General features: G+C 38.9%; 1 protein-coding gene across 1 annotated transcript; it reads left to right on the top strand.

The window, feature by feature from the left end:
- Positions 1 to 117: 117 nt before the first annotated feature.
- On the top strand, positions 118 to 27,340 carry NT5E (5'-nucleotidase ecto). Its single transcript, XM_007427862.4, has 9 exons — positions 118 to 604; positions 3,739 to 3,961; positions 12,508 to 12,696; positions 17,294 to 17,491; positions 19,193 to 19,347; positions 21,472 to 21,580; positions 23,372 to 23,521; positions 25,318 to 25,518; positions 26,773 to 27,340. Exons 1-9 carry the CDS (start codon positions 233 to 235, stop codon positions 26,931 to 26,933), a joined length of 1,758 nt encoding a protein of 585 aa, XP_007427924.2. The 5' UTR covers positions 118 to 232; the 3' UTR covers positions 26,934 to 27,340.
- The last annotated feature ends 92 nt before the right edge of the window (positions 27,341 to 27,432 follow it).

Below are 27,432 nucleotides of genomic sequence, written 5' to 3' on the forward strand. Positions count from 1 at the left end.
ATCCGATCTGATTGCCCAAGAGCCATCTCAGAGCAAGTTGAGTAAGAACAAGGAAGCGAACATCGCTTTAAAGGGCCCGGGCCAGACACCGCCCTGCGCCTCCTAACAAGGCTGCACCGGGACGACTGCGGTCAAACTCCTCCTCCGCCCCCTTTCCCCGCGGGCATGCCCCTGAAACGCTGGCTGAGTTTTGCGGCGCCGGCGAGGGAGGAGAGGCGCGCGAGCTTCCACCATGCAGAGCCCGGGGCAACGGCGCGCGGCTCAGGGCTGCCCTCGGAGACTCCCTTCGCTGCTCCTCCCCGTCGCCGTCTCGGTTTGCGCCGCGCTCTCGGTTGTCGCCGGCTCCTTCGAGCTCACCATTCTGCACACCAACGACGTCCATGCCCGCGTCGAGCAAACTAGTCGCGACTCGGGCAAATGCACGGGACAGGACTGCTACGGGGGCGTCGCGCGCAGGGCCACCAAGATCCAGGAGATCCGCGCCACGCGTCGCAACGTGCTGCTCCTGGACGCCGGCGACCAGTACCAGGGCACCATCTGGTTCAGCTACTTCAAAGGACTCGAAGTGGTGCGCTTCATGAACAGCCTGGGCTACGACGCGATGGTGAGCTGGCGGGGGCGTGGGCGAGAGAGAGGGGGCGCGTGAGAAGTGGGGGGGGGCGGTGAAAAAGTGGTTCTGCGGCTGAGAAATCGCTCTTCTCCCCACTTCCCGCCTCCCTCCCGGATACTCACCGCCGAGAGCGCGGGGAGTGCTTGCTCCTTACCCCAGGAATACATGTATAACGTTTGGGGCGCTGTATTCCCCCTCGCGTGAGGGTAGAACTGGGGCTAATGCAGTTTGTTATCATTTCGGGGCAGGCCGTCGATGGCCTCAGAGGCGGTTTCCCTTTGACTCGGTTGCACCCTTAGCTTCGGGTTATTCGCTGGGGTAGAAAAGCAGCACGGCTTTGGCATTTGATTCATGCAGAGAGAAGTCACCATTCCTCCGAACTGACTGCTTTCTTGGCCTGCGGGAAAGGGGCTTCTAGATTTCCTGCTCTTTAGAAACATATGTCACCCCTTTACTGGTTTAGACAACCAACCTGGCAAATACTAGCCATAGAAAGTGGCTTTTAACCATGTGATTTTGAACTCTCATAGCCTTCTATTGTCCTGTTGCCCATGAATTTAGTTGTTCCAGTATTATAGGATGGTTTTGTGTTCTAGGTATGAAAGTGAGCAGGTGAGCTACTATGAAATGGGACATGTGCATAAAAAAAGAAAAAACAGTGGTCCAGTTATGTAAATACTGAAGGGGAAATGCATGATTCTAATTAATAGAGATATCCAGTAGTGCCTTCAGTCTTAGGGACAAGTAAATACACCAATTTCAGTTTAGCGTTTTCAGGTATTATCTTTTTTAAAATCAGTCCTAATTTTCATATCCATTTATGAATTCAGCAAAAACAAACTAACAATCTAACTCTGTTGAAAAGGAGATGATGTGCTGTGACGTCATCTTTACTTTTCAGTACGTTCTGTTGAGCCTAATACAACTTGCTCTCAACCTTGTGTTAAGGATTAGAGCTGGAAAGCGATCCAAGGACTACCAGATCAGGAGTACTGTATAGTTTAAACGTGGCTTTAATCTTGTTTAAATTCACTGATTTCCCCCTTTATCCTCCAAGTATCTCCTTTTACAAGAAAACTTGACCAAAAGGACAGAAGTGTTTCTTTTGCCACTGGTTCAATCTGGCAGGAAAACACTGCTATGTGATAATGTGAGGGGTGACTCTTGTTTCAGAGTAACAATGCCCAATTCATACCCATTTTGCTTGCTCCAGGTACGGGCCAGGTTTTTAGGAACTGGGCTAAAGAAATGTTCATGGAAAGATGAGGCAATTAAAAAAAAAAGGGAGGGGTTGTTCCGATATCAGGATTATTTCATGGTCATGCAGAGCAGCAGGTCATCTTGTCATTTACCTTGCTGGCTTCATAACTCTAATATTGCACGTGGGAGTTTAATACAAAGCCTTATAGATGTTTTATGAATTCAGCGGGTGGCCTGGGTAGCGACCGCCGCATAAGGAAACATCTCATCCTACCTCTTTCAAAAACTTGGCTGGTGTGCAGGCAGACGTTAGGACTGGAGAACATTGGGCTTAATTTCCTCTTCCAAGTATAACCCAGGCTTTATGTCTGTGTGCCCGCACCAGTCCCATCCAGGCCCAGCCTTGGTGGGCCCTGCCTTCTTTTTCGAAATGTTACAGGGCAAGGAGAAGTAGAGTTGTGAAACTCTCCTTTATTGCTGTGGCAGTTTGCGGTGCTGAGGCAAGATAAAGGATGACTGGTCTGCCAGTGTCACAAGTAACCAAGGCTGCTTTGGCTGATGAGGCACATTGCTGTTCGCATCATTTGATTTCTACAGCCACATTTCAGTCCCTTCTCACAGGGAGTGACTGAAAGACTGAAAGTTTACAGAAAAGCTTACATTCTGGGATATTACAGAAGACTGTTTTGCACAGAAATTGGTAAAATCTAATTAAGGACGAATCTAATAAACATGTTTCCAAACGTTATCCTTATCCAGGTCAAGGGGAAAAAACATATGAGATGGATAAAATGCTTGTGTGCCTGTATGATAATGATGGCTCCACCGTCTTTGTGGTTGAACGGGTGGTCAATTGGTGTTGCCTTTTCTGAGATTCTCCTTGCAGTCATATGGGACAAATAAAAAGGCTTGGATAAAATTATCCAATTTAAAATTATGAAAGGTTTAGCTTCAGTGATGGATTAGAATTTGAGGAACACACTTCGGAGCAGGCTTCTTCAATCTGGTCCCTTCCAGATATATTGGGATTATAACTCCCAGCCATGTTGGAATAGTTGCTTTACAATCTTTGATTCATGGCTTGAAAGAAATTTCCAAGCAATTGATTTGTAGAAATAGAATACTGTATTACGAGCCTTTATGGCTCAGTTATGAGTTAGAGTTATGGCCTTTGAACTTGAACATGTTGAACTAATAGAAAACTGCTTTGGTTTGATAAAGGGGGACATTAAAGCATCTGCTGTTTATGATTTTAATTGGAACAATTTACATGCTGTTTCTGCATACTTGATTTGGTCTTTGAAATAGGAATAAAATTCAGGATTAATATTTATTTAATTTTCCTAATAAAACCTCTCATCCTGGATTGTTAGTAACTTTCATTTATGCTCAATAGTGAGAGGGCACCAGACCTCTTGACTTAGACATGCCTCTGTTATCTTTGCTTTATTTTAATGGGATCAATAGCTTGGTGGAAGGAGGGGAGGGGAGGGGAGGGAAACAAAGCCACTTTACTAAATCATTAAAGGTCCTGAAAACCCACTTTGGTTAATAAATGTAGTTATCCATTGGCTTTAGTTGCAGAAAATAATCCACATGAGCAGATACTGTACTGTTCTAATTTCTTACAATCAGGAAAATAGAAAACTGTGTGGGCTTATTGGCATCCATTGAAATAGATAGGGAAGGTTTTGAAGAGATAAAATTTGGATTTAACATGTTAGTGATATGATAAAGCTGACTTATAAGTTTTAGCAGTGTTTCTTTTTCTTTTTTTGCTTACTATTTCTTCCTATTCTACAATCTGTATAACATTGTTTAACTGAAATACAGTATTGTGATAAGTATGTACATTTGTATATGTCATAATTATTAACTCTAATTAATAATATTTTCCCTTTCCTTTTTGATATTTATTTTCTCTCTAGGCACTGGGAAATCATGAATTTGATAATGGTGTGGAAGGATTATTGGATCCCCTCCTTAAATATGTAAATTTTCCTATAGTGAGTGCAAATATTAAAGCAAAGAAGCAGTTAGCAAATAATATCACAGGGTACTTTCTTCCTTATAAAATTATAAATGTTGGTTCAGAAAAAGTGGGAATTGTTGGCTATACCACAAAGGAGACACCTGTTCTTTCAAATCCAGGTACACATTTTTTCATGCTTATATATAAAATTTCATAACTATATAGATATAATAATTACATAAGTAGATATCTTTAATTGTGATTGCATAATTCCCATCACATTTTATTTCTTTTCTAGCATGAAATTGGGATTATATTGTCTTTCAAAGTTTTAAGAGAAAAAAGTTAACTGAGTTTTGTACAGAATATGAATCTGATACAGTTCCTGCTCTGTTACGTGACTATGACATGGATTGAGGTTAAAAGGAAAGATTAATGATTTACTGCAGATTGGGAAGAGGATACTAGCTGATGATAGGATGAAGTGAGGCACGTTTAGCAAAAGCTCAGCTAGAGGAACAAAAATTGTTGAAGGAAAGACCAGAAGAGAACATACTAGTTAAATTATAATTTTCAGAATACTTGCAGTTTGGCCCTTTCCTAAATATTTTTCTTTTGCTATATTTAGAAATCACACATTTCATTGTTTCAGTAATTGCTATTCTAAGATTTTATGGCACATAAATATGCTCTTCAGCACAATCCTTTTTATAACACTGGGTTGCAAATCTATACCTACTTTCCTAGAAGTAAGTCTGGTTAGTTGAATTAGGCACATACAGGATTGTGTTAAAAATTAACCCTATAAAAGTAAAGCTGATGATGATGTATGTATTATAATAGGGAAAATCATCTTGGTTTTGAAAATATTCAAGGGGATATAGACTAGTCACCTTAATGTCTGTTCTAACAAATTGGTGGAAGCAGTAATCAAATAAAAAAAAGGGGGGGGGAGGCATATAGAGAAACAAGCCTTGCTTGAAGGAAAATCAGCATGAATTGTACAAACATAAATGACTGCCTCACCAACCATTTAGACTTTATTGAGAACATTAGTAGATAGATACATGGATATAAAATAACCCTATTGATACTGTATTCTTGAGTTTTCAAAAAGTCTTCGATAATTGCTCATCAAAGGCTAAGTGTATCAGGATGGGGTGGGGGTGGGGAAATGTGAATATCCATCATTAGGAAAAAGACTGAAAATTAAAACATTGATATTGTCATGCACTTATACAAATCCATGGTACCTCTGTACCTGGCAAATTTATACAGTTCTGGTCCCTACATCTGAAAAAGGATAGGACTGAAAAAGGTGCAGAAGAGGGCTATGAAAGGAATTAAGGGCTTAAACATCTTCCCTACAAGAAAAGGCTAGATTCTTTAGCTTGAAAAGAACCCAAGCTAAAGATTCCATTGTGGGTGGTGATATGATTGAAGTGTATAAAAGTTTGCATGGCGTGGGGAAAAGGACAGGGAGAAGCTTTTCTCCCTTTTTCCAAATATTAAGACAAGGATAATCAATGAAGCTGTTTGGAAGGAGATTTAACATAGACAAAAAGAAGCTCTTGCTCCCAGAGTAGACAAGGAACCTCTGCAATTTATTACCAGGCAATTACAAGGAGGCATAGTGATGGACACTAACTTGGGTGGCTTTAAAAGGGATTGGATAAATTCATGATCTATCAAGATTCAGTGTACCTCTGGATTGGGGGCAGCATGTCTCCAAATACCAATTTCAGAGAAGTGTGTGTCTGTCTCCTCTGTGTGGGCACCCCAGAGCATATGATAGGCCACTGTGGGAAAAAGAAAAATGCTGTGCTAAGATGGACTTTGGCCTCCTCCAGCAGGGCTGCTCTTAAGATTTATCACAGGTTAGAGATAGAATCTCTTAATGGACTTTTCTCCATAATGTTGGATGTTCCTTCTGGTGTCATTCTGCTTTGTTTCATTATCATTAATATGACAAGCCAGAACATATTGCTAAATTTCATGATTTCTGACTGTGAAGAATGTTAAAGCATTCACAAAAGTAGGATCCATACAGGTCTCTGCTGTAAAATAAACTAATACAAATCCTCAATCCCCTATTTTCACAAAATAATTATGATGACATACAATAGAGAATGAACTCTATCTGTATTGTATTTGTATTCAGTTGAACAAATGGAACGTGCAACAAAATATTTTAGAGATCTGCACTGCTCTATATTCCAGCTTTTCATTATTTTAGAATACCCTGATCCATTCTTTCTCCTCTTGACTTCCAGTTTTTCCTGTATCTGTCAGTCAGCATTCCTTGTCCATTGAGCACATTTAGTCCTCATTGAGCTGTTCCGCAGTTGTAAAGATACTTTATACTTCTTCAGATATGTGGGAGTGTTTCAGCATGATTAGAAAGTTAGAAAAAACATGATTTCTGGTCATATGAAGAGTTCTAAGCACTTATAATTCTATATGCGTAGCATCTTGCAGACATCAGTTTGAATATGCATAGATTTGCTACTGTGATGCCACACCCTCTACACTATATCTGTCCTCTGACCGCAGATAAGCAGTAGCAGATTAATTTGAATGGATATTGCTGGAAAGTATTGGTAAAAGAACCATATAGATTCAAAGGAATTCAACTGAACTCGTCTCTTGCAATGGAGGGTTCCTACAGGGTTCCTGTGTCCCACCCCATTAGAGACCCATGCTTCTTCCTCAAACACTAATACTGAAGATCAACAGACCCAATATGAAGTCCTTTGGGAATGAAGAGCTGAAAAAGAGAAAAGAAGTTGAAGGAATTTGTCAGGAGTCCCATTTACAAATAGAATTAGATTTCAATTTGTGTAAGACAGCTTTAGATCCAAGCAATTATCTTCATAAAGTCTGTAGGTTCTTTTGTTTTTTGTTTTTGCAGTACAGAAAGTATTTCTTTCAGATTGGCATGTGAAATCAGAATTCTTATTCACTGGAATTTCACTCACATTGGTTTGGCGTGGATATTCACAAATATTATGCACTTAGCCATGATAATTACTAGAATCAAATCTCCTAGGTCCCTAACTAAAATAATTGGCATAGATTAGAATCTCCTGATTCACCCATTTGTCAAACACAATCTGAGGTCTTTACAGCTTGGCATGTTTTCCTTCAAAGTAGGGAAAGAACATGAGCTCATCATCTTCAAGCAGCTCAAGATGTTTTTAAGAGTCCCCAAAGTACAACATCGTCTATGACTACACATTAAAAACATCAGGCTGAGAATTTGGTGTTTTCTGTCAGCTCAAAGGAAATGCTTTGCTTTATTTGAGAATGTTGACTAAATGCTGTTGGTTCAAGTATCAATGAGATGGATTGTTGAAAACTATCTTTTCCAATTCTGGGACATCATTTCAAACATGAATTGTTGGGGTAGGGATAACTACAATACTAAATAAATTGTTGTTTAGTCATTAAGTCGTGTCCGACTCTTCGTGACCCCATGAACCATATTGCGCCAGGCCTTCCTGTCCTTCACTGCCTCCCTGAGTTTGCTCAGTTTCATGCTCATTGCTTCAGTGATGCTATCTAACCATCTCATCCTCTGCTGTCCTCTTCTCCTTTTGCCTTCAATCTTTCCCAGCATCAGGGTCTTCTCCAAAGAGATCTCTCTTCGCAACTAAATAAATACAATACTAGTAATTATAAGATGCTACATTTTCAATCTTCTTGTTTCAAGTCTCTTTGCTTAGGTAATCTGACATAGTATTTAAAGAAATAGAGAAAGTGGGCACTGTATTCTTGATTCAGAAGAAATGTTATTTTTGTAATGACATTATTTACTAGTTATTGTACTCCTTAAGATTATCCAGACTGTATATTTCAACACAGCATCAGTATGACATTTTGTGTAATAACCTGGAGGTGAATTACCTGTGCCTTTTGAAATTGAAATGATTTTCCAAATAATTTCCATTATTGAAAAAAGATAATTAAAAATAAAATGACATGATATATTTAAAAGACCAAGTAGCCATAATAGATTCAGTTACTGTATTATTATTATTATTATTATTATTTGACTTCAAGTCAGTTTTGACTCTGGACAAGTCCCTGCTGTTTTCTTGCCAAGGTTTTTCAGAAGTGGTTTGCCATTGCCTGCTTCCTAGGGCTGAGGGAGTGTGACTGGCCCAAGGTCACCTGCTTGGCTTTATGCCTAAGGCGGAACTAGAACTCCTGATCTCTAGCCTGGTGCCTTAACCACTACACCAAACTGGCTCTCGCTGTATAGCTTGTTTAACACACCCTGCTACCACTACCCCTCTTATTACAGTATAAGTGAGCTGTCACCTGAATACATAAATATTACCTTGTATTTTTCAGGTTGAGTGATGAAGACATTTTCCAATTTTAAGAGTAGCAGGCAAGGTAAAAAACAGTCTAGTAAAAATAATAAATAGCCAATATTTCTCAGGAACAGGGTACAATTCATAAGAAAGTTGAAATTGTAGGAAATTGTCTACAATGGCCAGAACTCTGAGGACTGGTTGTAAGTACCATTCGTTCAGCGCCATTGTAGCTTTGAATGGTTACTGAACAAATGGTCATAATCCAAGGACTGTCTGTATAAAATCTGGCAAAATTTGAGATCAATGAAATACATTGTAAGTTACAGTAGATCAGGGTTCTAAACATATTTGGAAGTAAATCCTAATGAGATGTACTTCTGAGTACATGGACATAGGAGCAGGCTACAGTTTGATTATAAACTATTAGTACCTTCCTTTATGTTCTAAGAAGCAGGAGAATGGTTAAATGTTGAATATTTTCAAAATCAGAGACATCTATGGAAAGTGAAATTTTGGCATGCCAGCATGAACCTGCAGCAGTTACACATTGGCACAGATCTTTTTAAAACCAATCCTTCCATTGCACTTTTGCACAGGTGTTTCCCGTCTTTCAGTCACTTCCAACTCTTAGTGGCCCAATGGACATTATTTCACCAGGGTTGTCTGTTAGTAACTGTTCCTTAGAGTTCTTGTGAGCTCATGCTGTGTCATCAATGATTGTGTCTAACCAACTCATCCTTTGTTGGCCTCTTTTTCAACTGATTTTGTTTTTTCCAAGCATCAAGATCTTCTACATATGTATAGTTAATTGATAAGTATATTATATATGCCTGCATATGTTATAATATGTAAAATCATAGTTGTTTCTTTAAAAACAATTAAAGCTTTTCTTTCCAAACCCAAATAATTATTTGCTGACTAGTAGAAGGAGATATTAAATAGGAGAAATAAATTATCTATCTCCACCCAGTTAGATATTTTATATTATGTTAATCAAATATTGATTTTCCTAAGTTTCCAGTATAGAAAAGGTATATGCTGGAGTATAGGATTTTCCAATTATGGTTAAACCATACTTTTTACATTTTAAAAAGATCCCATTTAAACATAATTCCTGAAATTCCTCCAACTCATTGGAAAGATTTTGAATGTCCCTTAACTCAGATCCATCTGTAGCAAGACAGAGTGAGATCAGAATGAAAACATGTGAATCATGAGGTCATCACACAAAGGATGCAGGTTTGTACAGTGGTACCTCGGTTTACGAACGCCCCTGTTAACGAACTTTTCGGGTTACGACCAGCTCCAGCCGCAAAAATTTACCTTGGCTTGCGAACTCCGCCTCGGGTTATGAACCGGATCATAAAGATATAAAGATATGAGACCTCTTGTCAAATTCAGTTACAAATCTTCTCTGAAAAGGCTCCCAGGAGGGCTAGCCAAACATCTGCATTCACACATTGCCTTTCACACATTACTCAGAAGTAATTTCTTTAATTTTACTTTTCTTTTTGAGCTCTTCTGTGTCACCAAGAAATCTGAAGCATAATTATACTGTTGCAAGTGATTGAGCTATCTCATGCCAATAGCGGGAAGGAAGTGCAGATTAATACAGAAATACTGTATGAGGAACGCTTTCCATGATATTCTAAATCTCTGACAAAGTTGCTTGCTTCCCTCCTGACCTTTGGAAGCTTAATTAAGATTGTTGTTGTTTTTTTTCCCTGAAGGTTGGAGAAAAGGCAAAATATCTTCTTTACATCTGTCATGTTTTTATGGGGAGTTCCATCCAACTAGTGCAAATTTTCTTTTTAAACCTTATTATCATTCTTGTGCAAGAATTGAATCCAATACTTTAATGCCACTTACAGAATTGACTGGAATTCTGTACCCCAAAAACATTTAGAAGGCAGAAGGGCCTAAACGTAACTCTAGTTCACACCATTAACTATGGCTCTTCATGGCTTTCTTTCTTTGCACACCGTATTTGTTTCCACCACATCCATATATTGACTCATACATTATCTCTTGTACTTTAAACTTTTCACCTCTTTCTTTTTAAGGATCTCAATCAACTCCACCAGCCATGACTTTTTCAGTCTTAAGCTTCCTCACAAACCATTCACATTTCCTTGATATGTTTGTTTTGCAGTTTGGTCCTCATTTATTCTCTCCTTGTGACCAAACCACCTCAATATCTTTCATTTGTACTGGTCACTAACTTCTGTATTCAGCCCATATTCATTCATCACCCATAATTTCCTGATCTTTCTATCTTTCTATCCATCCTCTTTTTTTTTTTTTTTTGTGGCAATCATTCTCTTAAAAGCATTTTTTCCCCTCATCAGCAACCTCTTCATCATTCCATGTAAGTTCATTCTTTTTCATATTTTCCATTAATACAAGTCCACACAGGTGTGTGGTACTCTATAATATAATCCTTTTCTCTCTTTTCTAGGCAATGTTCACATCCTCTTTACTTACATCCACTTTTTATTCATTTGGTTGGGAGATTAATCTGTTTTTAATTTTTCTTTTCATAATGACTTATACTTCCTTGCAGTTCTACTCTCATTCTGGTTTCGTTTTCTTCCATGTCCATTTTCCAAAAATCCATTCTTGACATTATCAAATAATGGTCTGTCCCACATTCAGAACGTTTTATCATATTTATGTTCTTTACTAATTCTCTTACCTTTCAATCAGTTACCCTGTTAGATTCATTTTTGCACCATATGTACACATGAACAGTCTTGTGAACAAACTACTTAACAGACTTTTTCTAAGCAGATTCTCACCAAGCTGTCACTCTTTTCATTCATTCTTGGGTCTTTGAATGGTCATCACTTTTGTTGTATTTTCTCATTTCATTCCAATTTCTTCTATTCATGTTTATTCATGTCTCCAAATACAATACTTTTCCTGTATGATTGCATTCATTGAGAATCAGTTTGGTATTGTAGTTAAGATGCTGGACTATGACTGGGAAGAGCTAGAGTCCACCCTCAGCTATGGAAGCTCACTGACTTTCTCTCAGCCCAAGCTACCTCACAGCCTTGTCAGGGGAAAAACTTTTATATGCTGTCTTAAGCATCTAGAGGAAAGGTAGGAGGTGAATATAATAAAAAATGCTGTAGTTTTTCTTCAAACTCATTCCTTATTCTTTGTCACCCTTCACTGAGTGGAACATGCAAGTATCAGCAAGCTTCAAATTCCTATTTTCATATATACTCATAACAACCTTGATGTCACCAAATCATAGTTCCTGACACATAGTTTAGCCCTTTCATTCATACTTAAACCTACACCTTAACTTCCCTGCATGTATTCATCAACTCTGCTTTATAAGATGAGACCATCTTCATTAGATGCAGGCTAGGATGTCTAATCTAGAGACTACCTTGCAAACCAGCATACTCTTGTCCACATCTGTTCTACTAAGGAGGTATATGTGGTGTACTGACAGTTAAAGCTGATGTTTTCAAAAAGCATGTAGATGTTAATTTCCCATTGTCCAATACAATTTACAGTAAATATTGCTAATGGCATCCTCTTATATGGAAGTATTTGGCTGCCAGCTTTTACAAAATCAGGTTTAAGCTAAGCAGATGCAATCCAAAGACAAAAACTAAGCGGATGCAATCATTTTATAGCAGAGCACATAGCCCCTCCCTTTTTAGACCCTTGCTGAGTCAGTCCATGGGACTGTCCAGTTTCATCATTTTGTCTTGCAGAAAGGTCAGTCATATATGGATGCTCACAAATAAAATATGAGAGCAGCCGATCTCATATCTAGCATTAGATTTTATTTATTTATTTTATTTATATAATTTATTCAGCTGCCCATCTCACACAAGTGACTCTGGGTGGTTTACAAGATTAGAACAAATAACCCCACCAAACAACCCCTAGTGCCCGAGGAAACCATCGATCCCACTCACCACCATCATCTTTCTTCCTGTTAGTTTTAAGGTATGCTGCCTTTGATCCTGGAGGTGGTATATAACCATCAAGACTATATAGACTAATAGGCACCGATAATCTGATTCTACATGAATTTGTCTAGTGCTCTTTTAACATGGGTGGCTATTGACAAATCCGATGACATTAAATGCTATAGTTTTAACTACAGAAGACATTCAGCTATATTAAACACCTGAATCACTCTACTCTATTCTAAATTAACAAAGCAATTCCCTGACGTGTTGTTCCAATGAAAACTGGCAGTTCAAGGATATAGCACATGTAGCTTAGCCTGTTTGAAAGGAACTTCTTAAACAATGAAGAAATACCAGGTATAGCACAGATTTTATTTATAAAATATGGATTTTCATTGGTAAATCATGCTTTCTGAGAAAACAACGCAATAAAATTAATTTGTATTTACTCTTCTTGATTTTTAGGACCGGATTTATGGTTTCAGGATGAAGTTGAGGCATTGCAGCCACATGTAGACAAACTTCTTACTTTGGGTGTCAACAAAATCATCGCACTTGGTCATTCTGGTTTTATTGTGGACAAAAACATTGCTCAGAAAGTTAAAGGTGTGGATGTTGTGGTTGGGGGACATACAAACACATTTCTTTATACAGGTATGTTATTCCTTCACAAAAAAAGAGGTTTTTTTTAATATAATTTAGCAATTATAGTGCTGATTATTTTAATTCCTCACGCCCTGATCCGTCTAAGGAAGTCAGCATGTATTTACAGGTTTCTGTGTAAATATTACTCGCTTGTATATGTCTGGACAAGTACAATGCTGAGTGAACTTAAGTTACTAGTAAATCTAGTATGAACCCCTCCTTCTCATTTGTTTGAGTAGTATAAAGAAAAGTCATGAGATCAGTAACTGCACATTTTATAAATTCAGTTTGGTGTGTTCTGTTTCTAACATCTATAGTTTGCTTTTGTAAGTTTGTTAGACATCAGAGCTTCAGTGTGGTCTCAGGAAGTTCACTGATTTTAGTTTGCTAAAGGAGAGCAAAATGCTGGACCTTGGTCTAGTGCCTTACACTAATATTCCTTGCTTAAATGAGCCATCTTTCTGTCTTCCCTTACTTTTTCTTGTATGCATTTCTTACCTTTGCTCTAGAATATATTTGCCAATATGAATTTTCTCTTTTGTCTTGTTTTTTTTCCTCCCCCCAACTTTTCACCCCTTATTAGATATGTTCCGTGAACATAGCAAACTTTCCTGTATCCAAAATGTTTAAAGTACTCTGAAAGGCTTATTTTTAAAACTATTGGAACTCTCCACAGCTTGAGTCATAATTATGTTCTAAGTATGATATTTTTCAGGAAGATTAAGTGAAAACAAGTCTTTTTTCAAAATGCTCTCTTCTAATATCCAGAGTGGATATGGTGGGCACACTCCAGGTCTCTTCCCTTAAGGTCCCTTCCCTGCCATCTTGAGGGTCCTCAGATGTGTGCCTTTTCAATTGCAGCCCCTGCCCTTTGGAATGCCCACCCCCGTGAGATCTGATAGGCCCGTAGCCTCTATCCCTCTGGAGAGCACTTAAGACCCTGCTCTTCCCCCAGGTGTGGGGTCAAGATCAGGGTGGGATGAGAATGTGGCTGCACTAGGGAAGAGTGGCTGGGCGCCAGGTTTTATATTGTTTTATTGGTTGTAAACCACCCAGAGTTGTTTTTAAGATGGGCAGCTATAAATTTTATATTACAGGGCAGCTATAAATGTTATATTACAGGCAGGTTCTGGCCAGTCAACCAGACATTGTGGTAGTAGACAAGGACCAGAAGACAGCAGTAGTGATAGATGTAGCAGTGCCAGGTGACAAGAACACCAGTAAGAAGGAGTATGAGAAGCTGGAGAAGTACCAGGGCCTGAAGGAGGAATTAGAGAGGATGTGGAAAGTCAAGGCCAAAGTGTTCCCAGTGGTGGTAGGAGCACTCGGGGCTGTGACTCCTAAACTGGGAGATCCTAGGAACAACATCAGAGCTGTCTGTCCAGAAGAGTGCAGTGCCAGGAACAGCTAAGATACTGCGCAGAACTCCCAAGCCTCTGGCAGAGTTGCCAAGACTGTGGAAGACACATACCACCCACAGGGGTGAGAGGGGATTTTTTTTGTTTTTGTTTTTAATGTGTGTATACACACAGACACGTACATACATACACTAATGTCTTACTTTATGATATAAATGTATGCAGCTTGTTTTTTGTAAATTTGGTCTGTAAATTAGTAACTTCCTTGTGGGTTTACTTGGCTCTCTCCACTTTTGGAATCAAGCCTGTACTATGGTTTCCCAATTTGAAACATATTCCTTTATTGTCAGAAATGGCTGAGTTTGCCAGAAAACCTAACTATACCAAAACGTCCATTTATCTTTTGTCACAGAGACCAGTGTCCGTTAATCCATGCAACTACATCTCACTATACTCCAGAACCTATTTTAATCATCTGAATTGTGGTTTCTTTTTTTGAAAGACACATGATAGCTGAGTAGCAGCATTATTTACTTTCTTGAGTTTTCTGGTGTTATTAGTAAAAGCCTTTGGGAGCTGTCCAGGAGTGTAGTTTTCTGGCAAATAGGAACGTCTGTTTCAGCATTCAGAAAGAACTATTCATGGCAGTAAGCAGTTGGCTGACTGACTAGTGAGGGAATATAAAATGTAGTGAGAGGTTTTTCCAGGACACTCAGCAGTGTTTGGTAACTCTTTCAGGTTGGGTAAATATTTCAGGTTGAAATATTTCTTGATTTAATTTTCAGTCTGAAAACTAACCTAGCACCTTTAGAAAATACAATAAAACAATTGGTGTCCACTTAAAGGGAGGTTTGGTGTCACTGCATAAGGCATGCTAAATAATAATAGTGGTAGTGGTAGTAGTAATAGTAATAATGCAGTGATATCTTTTAACACCATCAAACAACAACATCTGCCTATCTAGGCCCTTGGGAAGGACTCAATAGGTGGATAAAAATGCCAAATCCAGTCTAAACATCTGGCTGACTGTGCAAACAACAATAATAATATGATCTCTTTTCTTTTGGAATATGTTTTGCAAGTCCAGCATTTTTTCATTTTTTAAAAAAAATCTAATTTCCTCCACGCGTCAGTCTTTCAAAGCCAGGATCCAAAAGACAACACTAGATATTCTGTTTCTGCATCAAGGTTTTTCAGTCTTGATTTCCTGCAGCTACTCTTTTATTTCCAAGGATCCAGAGTGTAATGTGGAGTGTGATATGATTCAGGAGGACTATGTTTTATTTTTGTCCCGCCTTTGTACACAGAGTTTCCAAAGTGTCTTAAAAGCATCAGAATAAAAATGGATAAAGCCTAGGGTGGTGCAGTACTCTGGATTTGAGAGGAAAAGGGAAGAGGTAACTAAGAGCATGTGTGGGCACAGATCTGGCACATGTTGGTATGTCCGTAAATCAGGCACGTCTTTCTCCAGGATCCTGTGGCAATCATGGAGTTGCTTAAAGGATTTACTGGCAGGAACTATTTAAACACTGCTGCACACTCCAAACCATTTTTCCTCCTAATAAATAAACTATTCAGTCTTAGTTCCAGTCAAAAACTAAGATTACTAATAGAAATTATGTCTTTATATGAAGAGATGGGGAGCTAAGAAGGAGTTGCAATGTCAGGAAACAAAAGATGGATACACCAAAACAGCAGGAAGAGGGACTAATTTATTCACACCTGCCCTTTAAAGCTCTCACGGACAGGGCTTTAAAGCAAATGCAGTCTCCTTTGATTCTTCCACATTCAATATAATCAAATTATATTGTCCAACAAAAGCAGTGTTTCTCAACCTTGGCAACTCTAAGGTATGTGGATTTCAGCTTCCAGAATTCCTCAGCCAGGCTGAGAAACACTGAACAAAAGTGATCGGCTGCCTGACAGTAGCAGTTTATGGCTTATATCCTCAATAGGCAAGTCTGGAATGCCAGCCTCAGCTAAGGAAGCTGACTCAGTCCTTATTCTTTCCCAAAAGTGATCTCCTTTGTTTCCCAGCTGGCCCGCCTCCAGGGAATGGCTCAGCTCTCCATCAGTAGAAGATGGTCAGGCCTCTTTGAAAGGTTAGCCTTCAACCAGTCTTCCACTTTCACTTTCTCTCAGTCCTCAGCTTGGGCTTTCTCCTTACCGGACAAATGGCAGTATTAGTACAATATGATGTCATTTGTTTTTTAAAAAATGAATAACTAGACCTGGGTGAATTTTCAAAGGGGTTCTTCACTTCAGTTGAACCTTTCATGTGAAGCAATACTGTGCCAGAATTTAATCTGCTCATCCAGTCTGATCATTCAGAGAGAGTTTGTTGCGGGGGGGGGGGGCTTCTTGGACCAGGTGACAGGCCTTCCCGGTGGTGGCCCCCATTCTAGGAACAATCTCCCTCCAGAGGTACGGATGGACCCTACCCTCCTGGCATTTCATAAATAGCCAAAGCAGTGCTGTTTCAGCAGGCATTTGACCCTTAGGGTTGTGTAGGCTATTAGGTGCCTGTGAGGCTTTTGACTGTTTATTGGGGTTTTTAATAGTAGAGGGGTTTTGCGTGTATGTGTGTGCCCCACCCAGCATCCTTCCCGATTAGGATGGGCTACAGATATTATAAATAAATAAGCAAGCAAGCAAGCACTCCTACAGTGTGACTCTCCAAAGTGAAGAGGCACTCCTTGCACAGAAAAAAATTAGCTCAAAACTCCAGGGATACACTTTTAGCTGAGAATGTCTCTGCACATGACATGTAAAGTGGATGGCTGAATCATTAAAACTGAAGTGGTTCAGAGACATGGAGAAAAGTCACTTGAGAGAGAAATGATCCGTGCTTTGCTCTGCTTTAAACTCCAGTTGCATCTAAGTCCAGAGAGCAGAGCATAAAGTCCTTGTTGCTCTGATCAGTAATGCATTGGGGAGACAGCTGAGGAAAGGGCCTTGACTAGAGATTCAGCATGAACAAACATTTTGCCCTTTCAACCTGGGGACAGTTATGGAAACTTACAGCACTAATCAACTGCTGATATAGCAGCTGCTTCCCCTGATGCTGGGTGCAAGGACCTTGATCACAGCAACTGCCAAACTCTCTTTGGGATTGATTTTAATAATAGAAAAACAAGTCCATAAAATAAGTAAATATGTTACCATTTTATTCATATGAAATCTCTGTCAATTTGTGTGTTCTGTGTTCAGAGTTCTGAAGGCCATTCATGTCCTAATTCCTTTTTTAGGCAGTCCACCTTCAAATGAAGTGCCAGCAGGTGAATACCCATTTATGGTGAGATCTGATGATGGACGTCAGGTCCCTGTTGTTCAAGCATATGCCTTTGGAAAATATCTTGGCAATTTGAATATCATATTTGATGATCAAGGAAATGTAATTAAAGCATCTGGAAACCCCATCTTATTAAATAAGGATATTCCTGAAGGTATGGAATTGGGAAGGGAACATGAAATATCTTGTTTAAGTATCACCTGAGTAAACATTAACTCTTGCTGGTCTTTCAAAATATAATACTATTATATTACATATAGATGATTATGTGCTGTTAGCCACATAGATAGATTTTCTCCCGAAGGATGTTTCTAAAACCATATGCATAGAAAATGTATAATATAAGCAAAATAGTTATGAGTCTTTTTAAAAACATGAAATATAGTGCAAGGCAGCATATATTTGACATATTTTGGAGGGATTTGTGGAAGATCAACAAATCTTCCATTTTGTTGAACCATGACAGCAACAAACGGATTACTCATTCTCACCTTCACTAAAAATACTTATTGCTAGACTGAAGAAAATAGGGAGATAACTTGAATTTTTATATGGAAAGACTGAAACTTCCATTCTTTTCTGGTGCTGAAAAATTTGGGGGTTCAGAATTCTTCAATACTATATCCAAGCTTTTGAAATCTACCATTTTTGATATAACTATAGTTATTGGTCTTCCTCCATTACTCTATTGCTTAGCAAGTAAATTATGTGATATGGCTACCAACCTACTTTCATTAACATCTATAAATATAAAAATAGTTATCTGGATGTTATTATTACCTCCTTTCATAGAAGTAGGCATTTTTCACATATGGATCAGTTTCAAAGCACTACTGTAGATGCACCCACAGGCTTGGTCACATCCACTTATCTCTTTTTCCAGGATTGTGCTGTTTATTGTGCAATCTTGGGAAAATTTACATTTGGATTCAGTGCTGACAAGTGCTATGTGTGCACTCATGTGCACTCCAAAGCATCTTTTTCTTTGAACCTGAAACTGCAAAGTTTTTCCTCTTCTTTGAATTTTCTCTATCATAACTGCTTTGAAAGTACTCTTTGTCTTAAAAATGATCTACTATATGATATGAAGAGAAGGGACATTGCTTTTGAAGATACCTAAATCCAAGTTGCCAACAGCCTTGGGGTCTAATTGTGAAATCCTTTTAAAGCTCAATTTGAGATTAATTCTGAGTTTTAATTTCTGCTGCATTCTCTTTGAGGCAACATAAATTGATCCTGTTGTAATGCTGTGCAGTGAAAAAATAAATGTGTTATTCCCATGTGTATGTGTAGTACTTCAGTTTAGAAAGAAAGAAGGTACTTTGCAAAATGGGGGAGATTCTCAAATAGCACCTGTCTGCAACTCTTTAATCCAGATGCATCTTCCTGGGAATCACATCGCAGTTGCAGATGCCAGTCACACAGTCTCAGGAAAAGTCACAGGTGCTTTAAGAATTTATAGGTGCTATATGAATCCCCCCCCCACCTGTCCCAAAGCATCTTTTTGCTTTTGAATGTGAATGTAATAGTATGTGGGAAAGACCCTGGGAGATGGGGGGAAGAGATGCTGCCTAGGGAATGGTCAGATAAGAGACAGCATAGCCCACAGCTGCATAGTGGGGTGGAGCAAGAGACTCAAAAGGGACCCTCCCTAAGTTCTCAGGCTGTAAAGGTGAAGGGGGGAGAACTGTACTTTCAGACTTGTAAGATTCTGTTAGTGTAGCATTACAATAAAGTAGAATTAGTTTTATCTGGCTGTGTTTCCTGTCTGGTCTACCTGGTAAGGCTGAGAGTGAAGCACTGCAGAACCTTGGTCTCTACTCAGTAATATTTATAATCATGACTTTTGTTTTAGATCCAGCTGTAAAAGCAGAAATTGACAGGTTGAAGATTCAGCTACAGAATTTCTCTTCCCAAGAAATAGGGAAGACCATTGTTTACCTAAATGGAACAACTCATGCCTGCCGCTTTCAAGAGTGCAATATGGGAAATTTAATTTGTGATGCTGTGGTAAGGAAGTAACAAATCAGATTACAAATAACTGGTTCTGTAATCAATGACCTTTGAAATATATTTAAATGCTGCATTGCTTGCTATTGGAGGTATACACCCTTGACATAGAAGTCCATCTTAGAAAGATTATTAGATTAATTATTAAAATTAATCCTGAAGTTTTATTTATCCACAGCTAAGGCTGGAAAGTGTTCAAATACCTTAGTAAGAATTAGATCCAAATCAGAAAAAAAGGAGGCTGCTGCTGAATTTAGGCACCCTAGAAATAATAATGTGCCTAAAAGGAGAACCCTCTGTTTTGAGGCCTCCCAAGATGACAAAATGCAGTCATCTGGGAGGCCAAATATAACCCACCAAGCTTTTTCCCCAGAGCCCAGAATTTCTCTGCAGCCACCCTGTGGCTTCTCCACAGATGTGACCACCTTTCCTTAGAATGGGAAAGTGAAACATTCTTTATTTCTGATGAGGATCAGAATAAAGAGGATTTTTTTCCTCCAGAAAGACTTCAGTAAAGCCTCTGTTTTTTCCAAACAGAGCTGTCGTTAAGGGCATTCTAAAAGGAGGTTGCTCCTGGAGAAGGACGAGCTAAGCCATCCCGATTCAATTTTATGCTTTTTCTCAAAAAAAAAAAAAAAAAAGTATTCCCATGCAGATAGCAAAATAGCTCCTATTGACATCAGTGGAGGCTCTTTTAAAGCCAGATTGCCAGACAGATGGGGCTTTTTTTGAGGAGGGATGTTGCGAGGAGGGAAGAATTACAACTTTTCTGTGCTGCAAATCTTTTAAAACACTGCTATATCTGCACAAAAGATAGGCTTTTAAATGGTGTCCACTGTTTCTTGGAAGGTGTCCACTGTTCTGGGCAAATATGTCAGGGAGGGGTTGCATACCTGCATGAGGCACCCTCAGTTCTTGCCTGAATTTACCCAGTAGGTTGGAATAGATTATCCACCCATTCAAACTGGATTGCAAAAGCAGAATATCCTAAGATTTTATTTAATTATTTTGCTTTTCTGCTTGTAAGAGAGTTGCTGTACTATGGCATTATGGTGTTGCACAAAAAGCACATTTTTAATGTGGAAGAGCATGTTTCAATGCTTTATATTTTCCATAACATGTAATCTTTGTATCATAGATGCTACATTTTTGGATAGTTAAAAAAACAAGATTTCTTTAAAATAATCCTCACAATTGGAATCTCATATTTTGAGCCATTGTTTTAGCCATTAAAGTATGTAGAGAGGAATTTCTGTTGGAGTTGATTATTTACCAGTCTTTTTTGCAAAACCTGTAGTTCAGAAGCCAGATCACAGACTAAGTTCAGCTCAGAAAAAACCTAATGAGACTAAGATTTCTTGTTTGGCAGTTTGTTTCCTGTTGCGGCCAAATGCACACCTAAGAGGAGGTCTGCAAACCAGCAACAGAGATGTTTTCTGGGGGTTTCTTCAGTAGTTGCAAATCAGAGACCTACTACCTTACCCGTGATGTAAATTGAAAAGAGGTCTCACTTTCCTCATCTCCATGCAGTAACAAAGTACATTTCCTTCCCTGATTGGGACCTTTTTCAACCTTGCAATGCCTTTTTGTTTTGAGTTGCAATGTTCTGAGTACATTCAATCAACATCATTTGAAGGCCTTATAACATTTACAGTTTAATTTCCAATCTCTTTCTTAATGATTTAATGAAGCTGGTTGTGATCTTGCAAACGTTCTGTTGAACTTTTAAGGAAGCTGCAACCGATTGTGCATACCACTTTTTTTCACAAAGATGTGGCTTCATGGCCAAATGCTGATGTGACTATGGGTGTCTTCAATTTCCCCCCAATGCACTTCAGTGGCACTGTCTTCTAGAATTTCTTCACATAGTCTTGTTACATACAGGTCTGATGTTAGCTTCCACTATGCAGTAATAATCCTATGGTGTAGGACTTGAGTATACAGTACATTTGAGAATTTATGTTAAACCTCTTTACGATAGGCTTGTGCATTTTTAGTAGAAAATAGCTATATTGCTAGCTATTCTTTAAATAGTTTTGCAAGAGTGACATACTGGTGTCCTTACAGCTAAGTGAAAAGGATAGTGTGGAGGTTTAACATTTTTTCTTTGTGAATGTTTTTAAGGTTTACAATAACCTGAGATATCCAGATGATGATCAGTGGAATCATGTTTCCATGTGCATCCTAAATGGTGGTGGAATACGGTCACCCATTGATGAACAAGCCAATAATGGTATGTGTAATTTCAAGAGCCTTTAGACAACGCTGCTTCAACCTACTCTCTGTTTTTCACATTTATCTCAGTATTTAAGTTTGGGCTGCCAAGTGTATCCACTGTATTTGACGCTGTCATGCTTATTTTAAATTTGCCAGATTGAAGGTTTAGCTCTTGCTCACATCCTGTTTGAGTATACACCCAAGGGGTCTCTCCCAATGAAGTCAGTGAGAGTGGGGGAAATCCAGACTGGGGAGGCTGCTGCCCCAAGCTACCACAATTACTGCCTGCTTATGAAAATTAGCAAAACTCCCTCTTCTGCAACTTCCTTTATGGAGAGAAAAGCCCCTCCTTCCATGAATGTTTAAACACTACCAAACTGACCTTTAGAGAATAACTTATTTATACGTTTCTATTATTTTGCTGTAAATATCTCATCCGAAACCTCTGTGGTGCTACTAGTTTTTCTCTTGGAAGCTAATCATTTTTATGTGCTTTAAAAAAAAAAATGCTTACAGATTTTCTGATACTTTAAATTGTACAGGTGCTAGATGTTACTATCTTTTTACTTTAATTTATTCTTTAAATTTAATTTAAATTTTATACTGTAATGTATTGGAGACCATTTGATGGCGTGGGTAGAAACCATAGAAATAAAATTAACATTCCTATCCTTCATTCAAATGTATGTAGGCCCTTGAAGCAAGTCTAAGATGCAAACTAGATTGGAAGATAGTGTTTGTCCTGTCTCAGGCCAGGCACACACAAATACACAAGAGGTAGTTGCAAACTTTTACTTATAGCAAGCAGCAACAAAAAGTTATGTGCAAACTTACGCACGCAAAAGCAACCAAGTTCTCACAAGTCCAGCAAACTTGCCTAAATAAAGAGTTCATAGTCCAAGGAGCAGGTGCAAGAATGCTCAGGCAAAGCCAGGGGTCCAAAGCATTAGCAAGGCCATCAACCAGTCTGGGTTCAGAGTCAAAAGGCAAGGCACAGAGAGTCTGAGTTAGCCAACAGTTATTTCCAACGCCAGTCTCGAGCTCATAGCTCTTCTTAAATAAGAGCAACCCCGATGGGGCTTATTTAGGAGGGCAAGGCTGCTTCCTTGCGAGTAACCTCGCTGACTTCCTCTGTTCTGCTCTTCTTTCTGCTCTCCGTGCTCTTGCATTGGGAGGGGGTGGCAATTCCGAGTCCTCATTTTCCATGAGCAGCGGCAGCTGTCCCCGATTGCTGGCCAGCCCTGCCTCCTGTACTTGCTCAGGGGGCTGCTTGTCCAGTGACCTCAGAGCTGACTGCTCGTCCTCCAAGGCCACTTCAGGAGCTGGCTGCCCTTCTTCATCTTCTGACTCCAAGCCCCCCATGACAGTGTTAGCCCTTCGAGGTAGTGTCAACAAGAGGCACCACTATGAATACTATCTTTATTGTAAGGTTGCATTAACAGAATCTTGCAAGTCGGAAAGCACTTCTTCCCTCCTTTACTTTTATTTTCCAGAAAACTCGGGGGGGGGGTCCCTTCTGAGATGCTTCCCATGCCTCTTTTCCTTCTGAAGGCTGAGATAATTTTTGCATGATAGTTGTCTAGTCTGTGGCTCTTCCTCCTGTCTCCCAAGGTCATTCCCACATACCATTACAGATGGGGACTAGTCTAAGGTCTGGCAGTCAATCCTATTGTCGAATAAGATTTGAACTCATCTCTCTTCTGTTTAATCAGTATGTTTTCCACTACACCACAATGCCTTAAAAATGAATGGAATTATGATGTATAACACAACTGATCATTCTATAACAGTGTTATGTTCTAATCAGGCAGCATTACCGTGGAGGAACTGATAGCTGTATTGCCTTTTGGAGGAACTTTCGACTTGCTACAGATCAAAGGTTCTGCTCTAAGAGAAGCATTTGAGCATAGTGTTCACCGACATGGGCAAGGAACAGGTGAAATGCTGCAGGTCTCAGGTTAGTTATCTTCATGCTTTGCCAGTACAAAGTGCTGAAATCTCTCTCGTCAAGCACTGAGCAGCTTATTGTTGGAAAACCCCTGGGGGACAGTGATTTATCTTCAGCGTGGCATCATTCCAGAGGGTGTATATGTCTGTCATTAAGGAACCAGGTAAGAGGAAATGAGAATCTGCCTTAGACAACTCCTCCTGGTGGAAGCATTATGCAAATCTAGGCTTTCGGCATGAATAGCTTTGGAATGTAGGCACAAAATACTGGAGGCCCCATTGCTCATCTTTCCCTATGCTACTGCAGAACTCTTACAGAGAGGGGGAAAAAAGGCACAAAAACTTCAAATAAATTATGCCAGACATCTGAGTCTTTGTTTGGGATGTTTATAGGGGTATGCATCAGGATAATCTGAGGCCCAGATCCCAGGGCAGGCTAGGTATAATTCAGAATAGACGTTTATTTAGCCTCAGTAGTAGAGATGGGAGTCAATCCAATCCATACAGTTCTGGCCCTCTGTAAAATTCCTGTCCTCTAATTCCTTTCTCTGGAGCAGCAGTGTGCTATAAAGAATGGTGTTGCTGCAGCCACGTCAAAAACAAATGAAATGTTTCAGGGTTTACATGCTGTGATGAAGAGAAAGATGATTGTGAATGGCAGGTCAGCTCTCAGCATTAGACCACTTTTGAATTGCAGTATCTTTCAGAGTGGGGGTGGGCAGCTGAGAAATATCCATTCATTCTCTACTTTACTTAACCAAGGCCCACTCTTTTATCCTAAATATCTGCATGACTTCTGTTTTCATTAGTTGGTCTGGCCAAATCTCCCACAACAATCAGCTCCTTCCATATTCAGGTAGGGGCATCGATTTTCCTTGTGACCACCCTTTCCCCTTGAATAAACCCATCTTCACCTTACCTGCTAAAATACAATATGATAAAATACAGCGGGCAATAAAGCCATGATTGATTTGAAAATGATTTGGAGAAATGCTTCAGACCTTGCGCAAGCAGAGCAATCCTCTGCCAATCATTAAAGCAGCCAACTTATTATAAGCTTCTGTGAGAGTCTGGAAAAAAAAGTGCTGATGCTTTAATAGGTTGACTCATTATGTGAGCCTTAAAGCAGCAGCATTTTTATTCAAGTTTGTGTTAGGTCTGAAAACATGTATTTGATTCATATCCCACCTGTAGTTACATACTGTAAGTCAAGGTGGCATGCATAATACTCCTTTTATTTTCCCAACAACCACCCTGAGAAATTGATCTTTCTACTTTCTGGCAAGTAGCAAGGAGTCAGAAAACAATGCATACAGGTCCAAAATTTAAAAAACAGATAATAGCAGTTTCAGCACTGATCCATGGCATAGCAATTGGAAATATGCATTTGTCTGCAGTAAATTCTTAAATAGAGGAATTAGTCACCCCAAGTTTAAAAACTTTTTCAAAAAGAAAAATTGTTATTGTTTTCCTATTTTTGTGTAGCACTTTTCCATGTTGTAGTCCTATAGAAATTTCAGAGGAGAATCTCCTGTAACCAACCCCATTGCCATCTTCTATACCAGTGCAGAGGGGATTCAAAGGGCAACCTTAGAATTAATTGGAAATCACTTCTCTCCTTCTGCTAGCAGAAGTGTTTTATAAGCAGACTGCATCCATGGTACTGGGTATCTGGTTTTACCATTTGTCTAACCCCAAGATCATGAATAGCACAATCACTTACCAGTGTTTTTAGAGATACAAACAATGCAACACCTATGCAATGCAATGGTACCTAAAACACTTGTGACTTATGTTTCCTAACAGGTGTAAAAGTGGTGTATGATCTCTCCCAAAGGCCAGGAAGCAGGGTGGTCAGCTTAAAGGTTCTTTGCACAGATTGTAGGGTACCAGTTTATGTACCGCTTGAGATGGAAAAAACCTACAAAGTGCTTTTACCTTCTTTCCTTGCTGGTGGTGGTGACGGATATCACATGCTAAAGGGAGGCCCAAGTAACCACAGTAGTGGTAAGTATTAGCCTTTCTGGTGATTAGTAGATGGCTTATAATTTGAATAAGTACTGGCATTCATATTGCTAACATACTACAATTTCCATGTCCTTTTTTTCAAACTGCAACAGAAAATATTTAATTCCGTTGGATTTGGGCCATTATACAAAAGAGGGAAAGCAGAAGCACAAGTGACTTCAATGTTTTCCTGTAAAGCGAGATTTGAAATGAAAATAGAAAACTTTATCAAAGTGTAATCGTCATCATCTCTTATACTTCCAAATATACTAGTTAAGCAACATTTTTGTTAAAGGCATTAACACAGGTTTATTTATAAACTAGCCAGGAAAATCTACTTGCTTTATGTATCACAAATGGAGTTGGAGCCTAGTAGGTCTTAAGTAGCACAAAGTTCTTTCCCTATAGAAAGATTTTCACTGTTTTATAATTGACAGCATGGTTGCTGCTGCCTCCTTGTTGTGCAACAGCAGCAAGAAACTTCTCAAGGCTTCTGAGGCTGTGTGTGCAGTTTATGAAGTCTAGGAATAGAAAGAGAAATCTTACATGCATCAGAGCAACAGCAAGGACAGTGGAAGCCATTCAAGAAAATGCACATTAGCATTCAAATGGCCATTCTGCTGAATCACAAAAACACAACACCAAGTTTGAGAGTTTTCCATTTAAAATAGCAGTAAATGTGCAGCAGGTGTTTTTTTTTAAAGAGTATTAAAGTTAGCAACCAGTGTTTTACAGTGACTAAAGTATTTGACTGACACTGGGAAGACCCAGATTCAAATGCTTACTCAGCTATTAATTTCACAGCAGAGCACTGACTGACTCTGAGTGAGTCACTATTCTCAATCTAATCTGTTGAGCTGGGCTCTTGGGTGATACAAGATGGAGGTTGCATAGGAAGAGAACTATAGACTTTGCTTCAGATTCCCCGGGCAAGATACAAATGTGATTACTTATTAAAAAATGTCATTACTCCCTTTAACTGCTTACACAGAATAACATCTACTTGTTACAAGAATAATGTAATAAGGATTATAGACTTTGAAGACTCTTCTAGGAGTATTCTGTCATAGTAGAAAGCAAGGAGATGTGAGGTTCTTATATTGTACTAATTCATGGAATTTAACAGTGGCTGTGTCCAGAACATTTCATTATTGTTTTAAATCTATTTAACACAGATCAGTATAGGCAATTCATAATTGGCTAACATGGGATAATTAGGATATTTAAATAATTTGTGCACTTTATTTTAAACAGGTGATCTTGATATTTCCACTGTTTCCAGCTACATCACAAGAATGGGAAAAGTTTTTCCAGCGGTTGAAGGTCGTGTGACGTTTTCTGCTGGAACTTTATTTCAAGGACAACTTTTTTTGCTCTGGGGATTGTATATTTCACTTTTATATTTCATTCTTTAATTTCAACCTTATTCCAGACTCATTGGACTTCTGCTAGTCAACACTTAGTTGATGCAGAATCTCAGAAGCCAGCATGTAAACTCTTGAAGTGGCTGAAATCCTTTGAATTAAAAATTACTACATACAATATGTTTATGATTTATGTATATAATGTGTATATATTTAACATCTTTGATTGCTAAAAGTAATTTAAGTGATCTAAAAAGGTAATTGATTATCATCTGGGGGAGAACACAAATGGCAGAAATATAAATCCAGGGTTGTATTTGCATCTGAATAACAGCAAGCACAAAGCATGGTTGGACGGTACCAATGAAGTTACTCATGAAAAGTGTCTGGTGAGAGTAAATGGTGTTATGCAACAATTTCTGTAAAATCTGTTTAATAAAAAAGAGAGCATTCTTTCATTTTTGGTTCTGTACATGATCTGCAGTTAATGGCAAAAGTCATTATCTTTCCAAGTTGTGTTCTGTATTTTTTTTCTCAGTGAAAATTATTC

The sequence above is a fragment of the Python bivittatus genome, unplaced genomic scaffold, assembly GCF_059951505.1.
Source record: "Python bivittatus isolate LINGU-HERP-01145 unplaced genomic scaffold, Pbiv_v1 ctg000020_np1212, whole genome shotgun sequence".
Taxonomy (NCBI): domain Eukaryota; kingdom Metazoa; phylum Chordata; class Lepidosauria; order Squamata; family Pythonidae; genus Python; species Python bivittatus.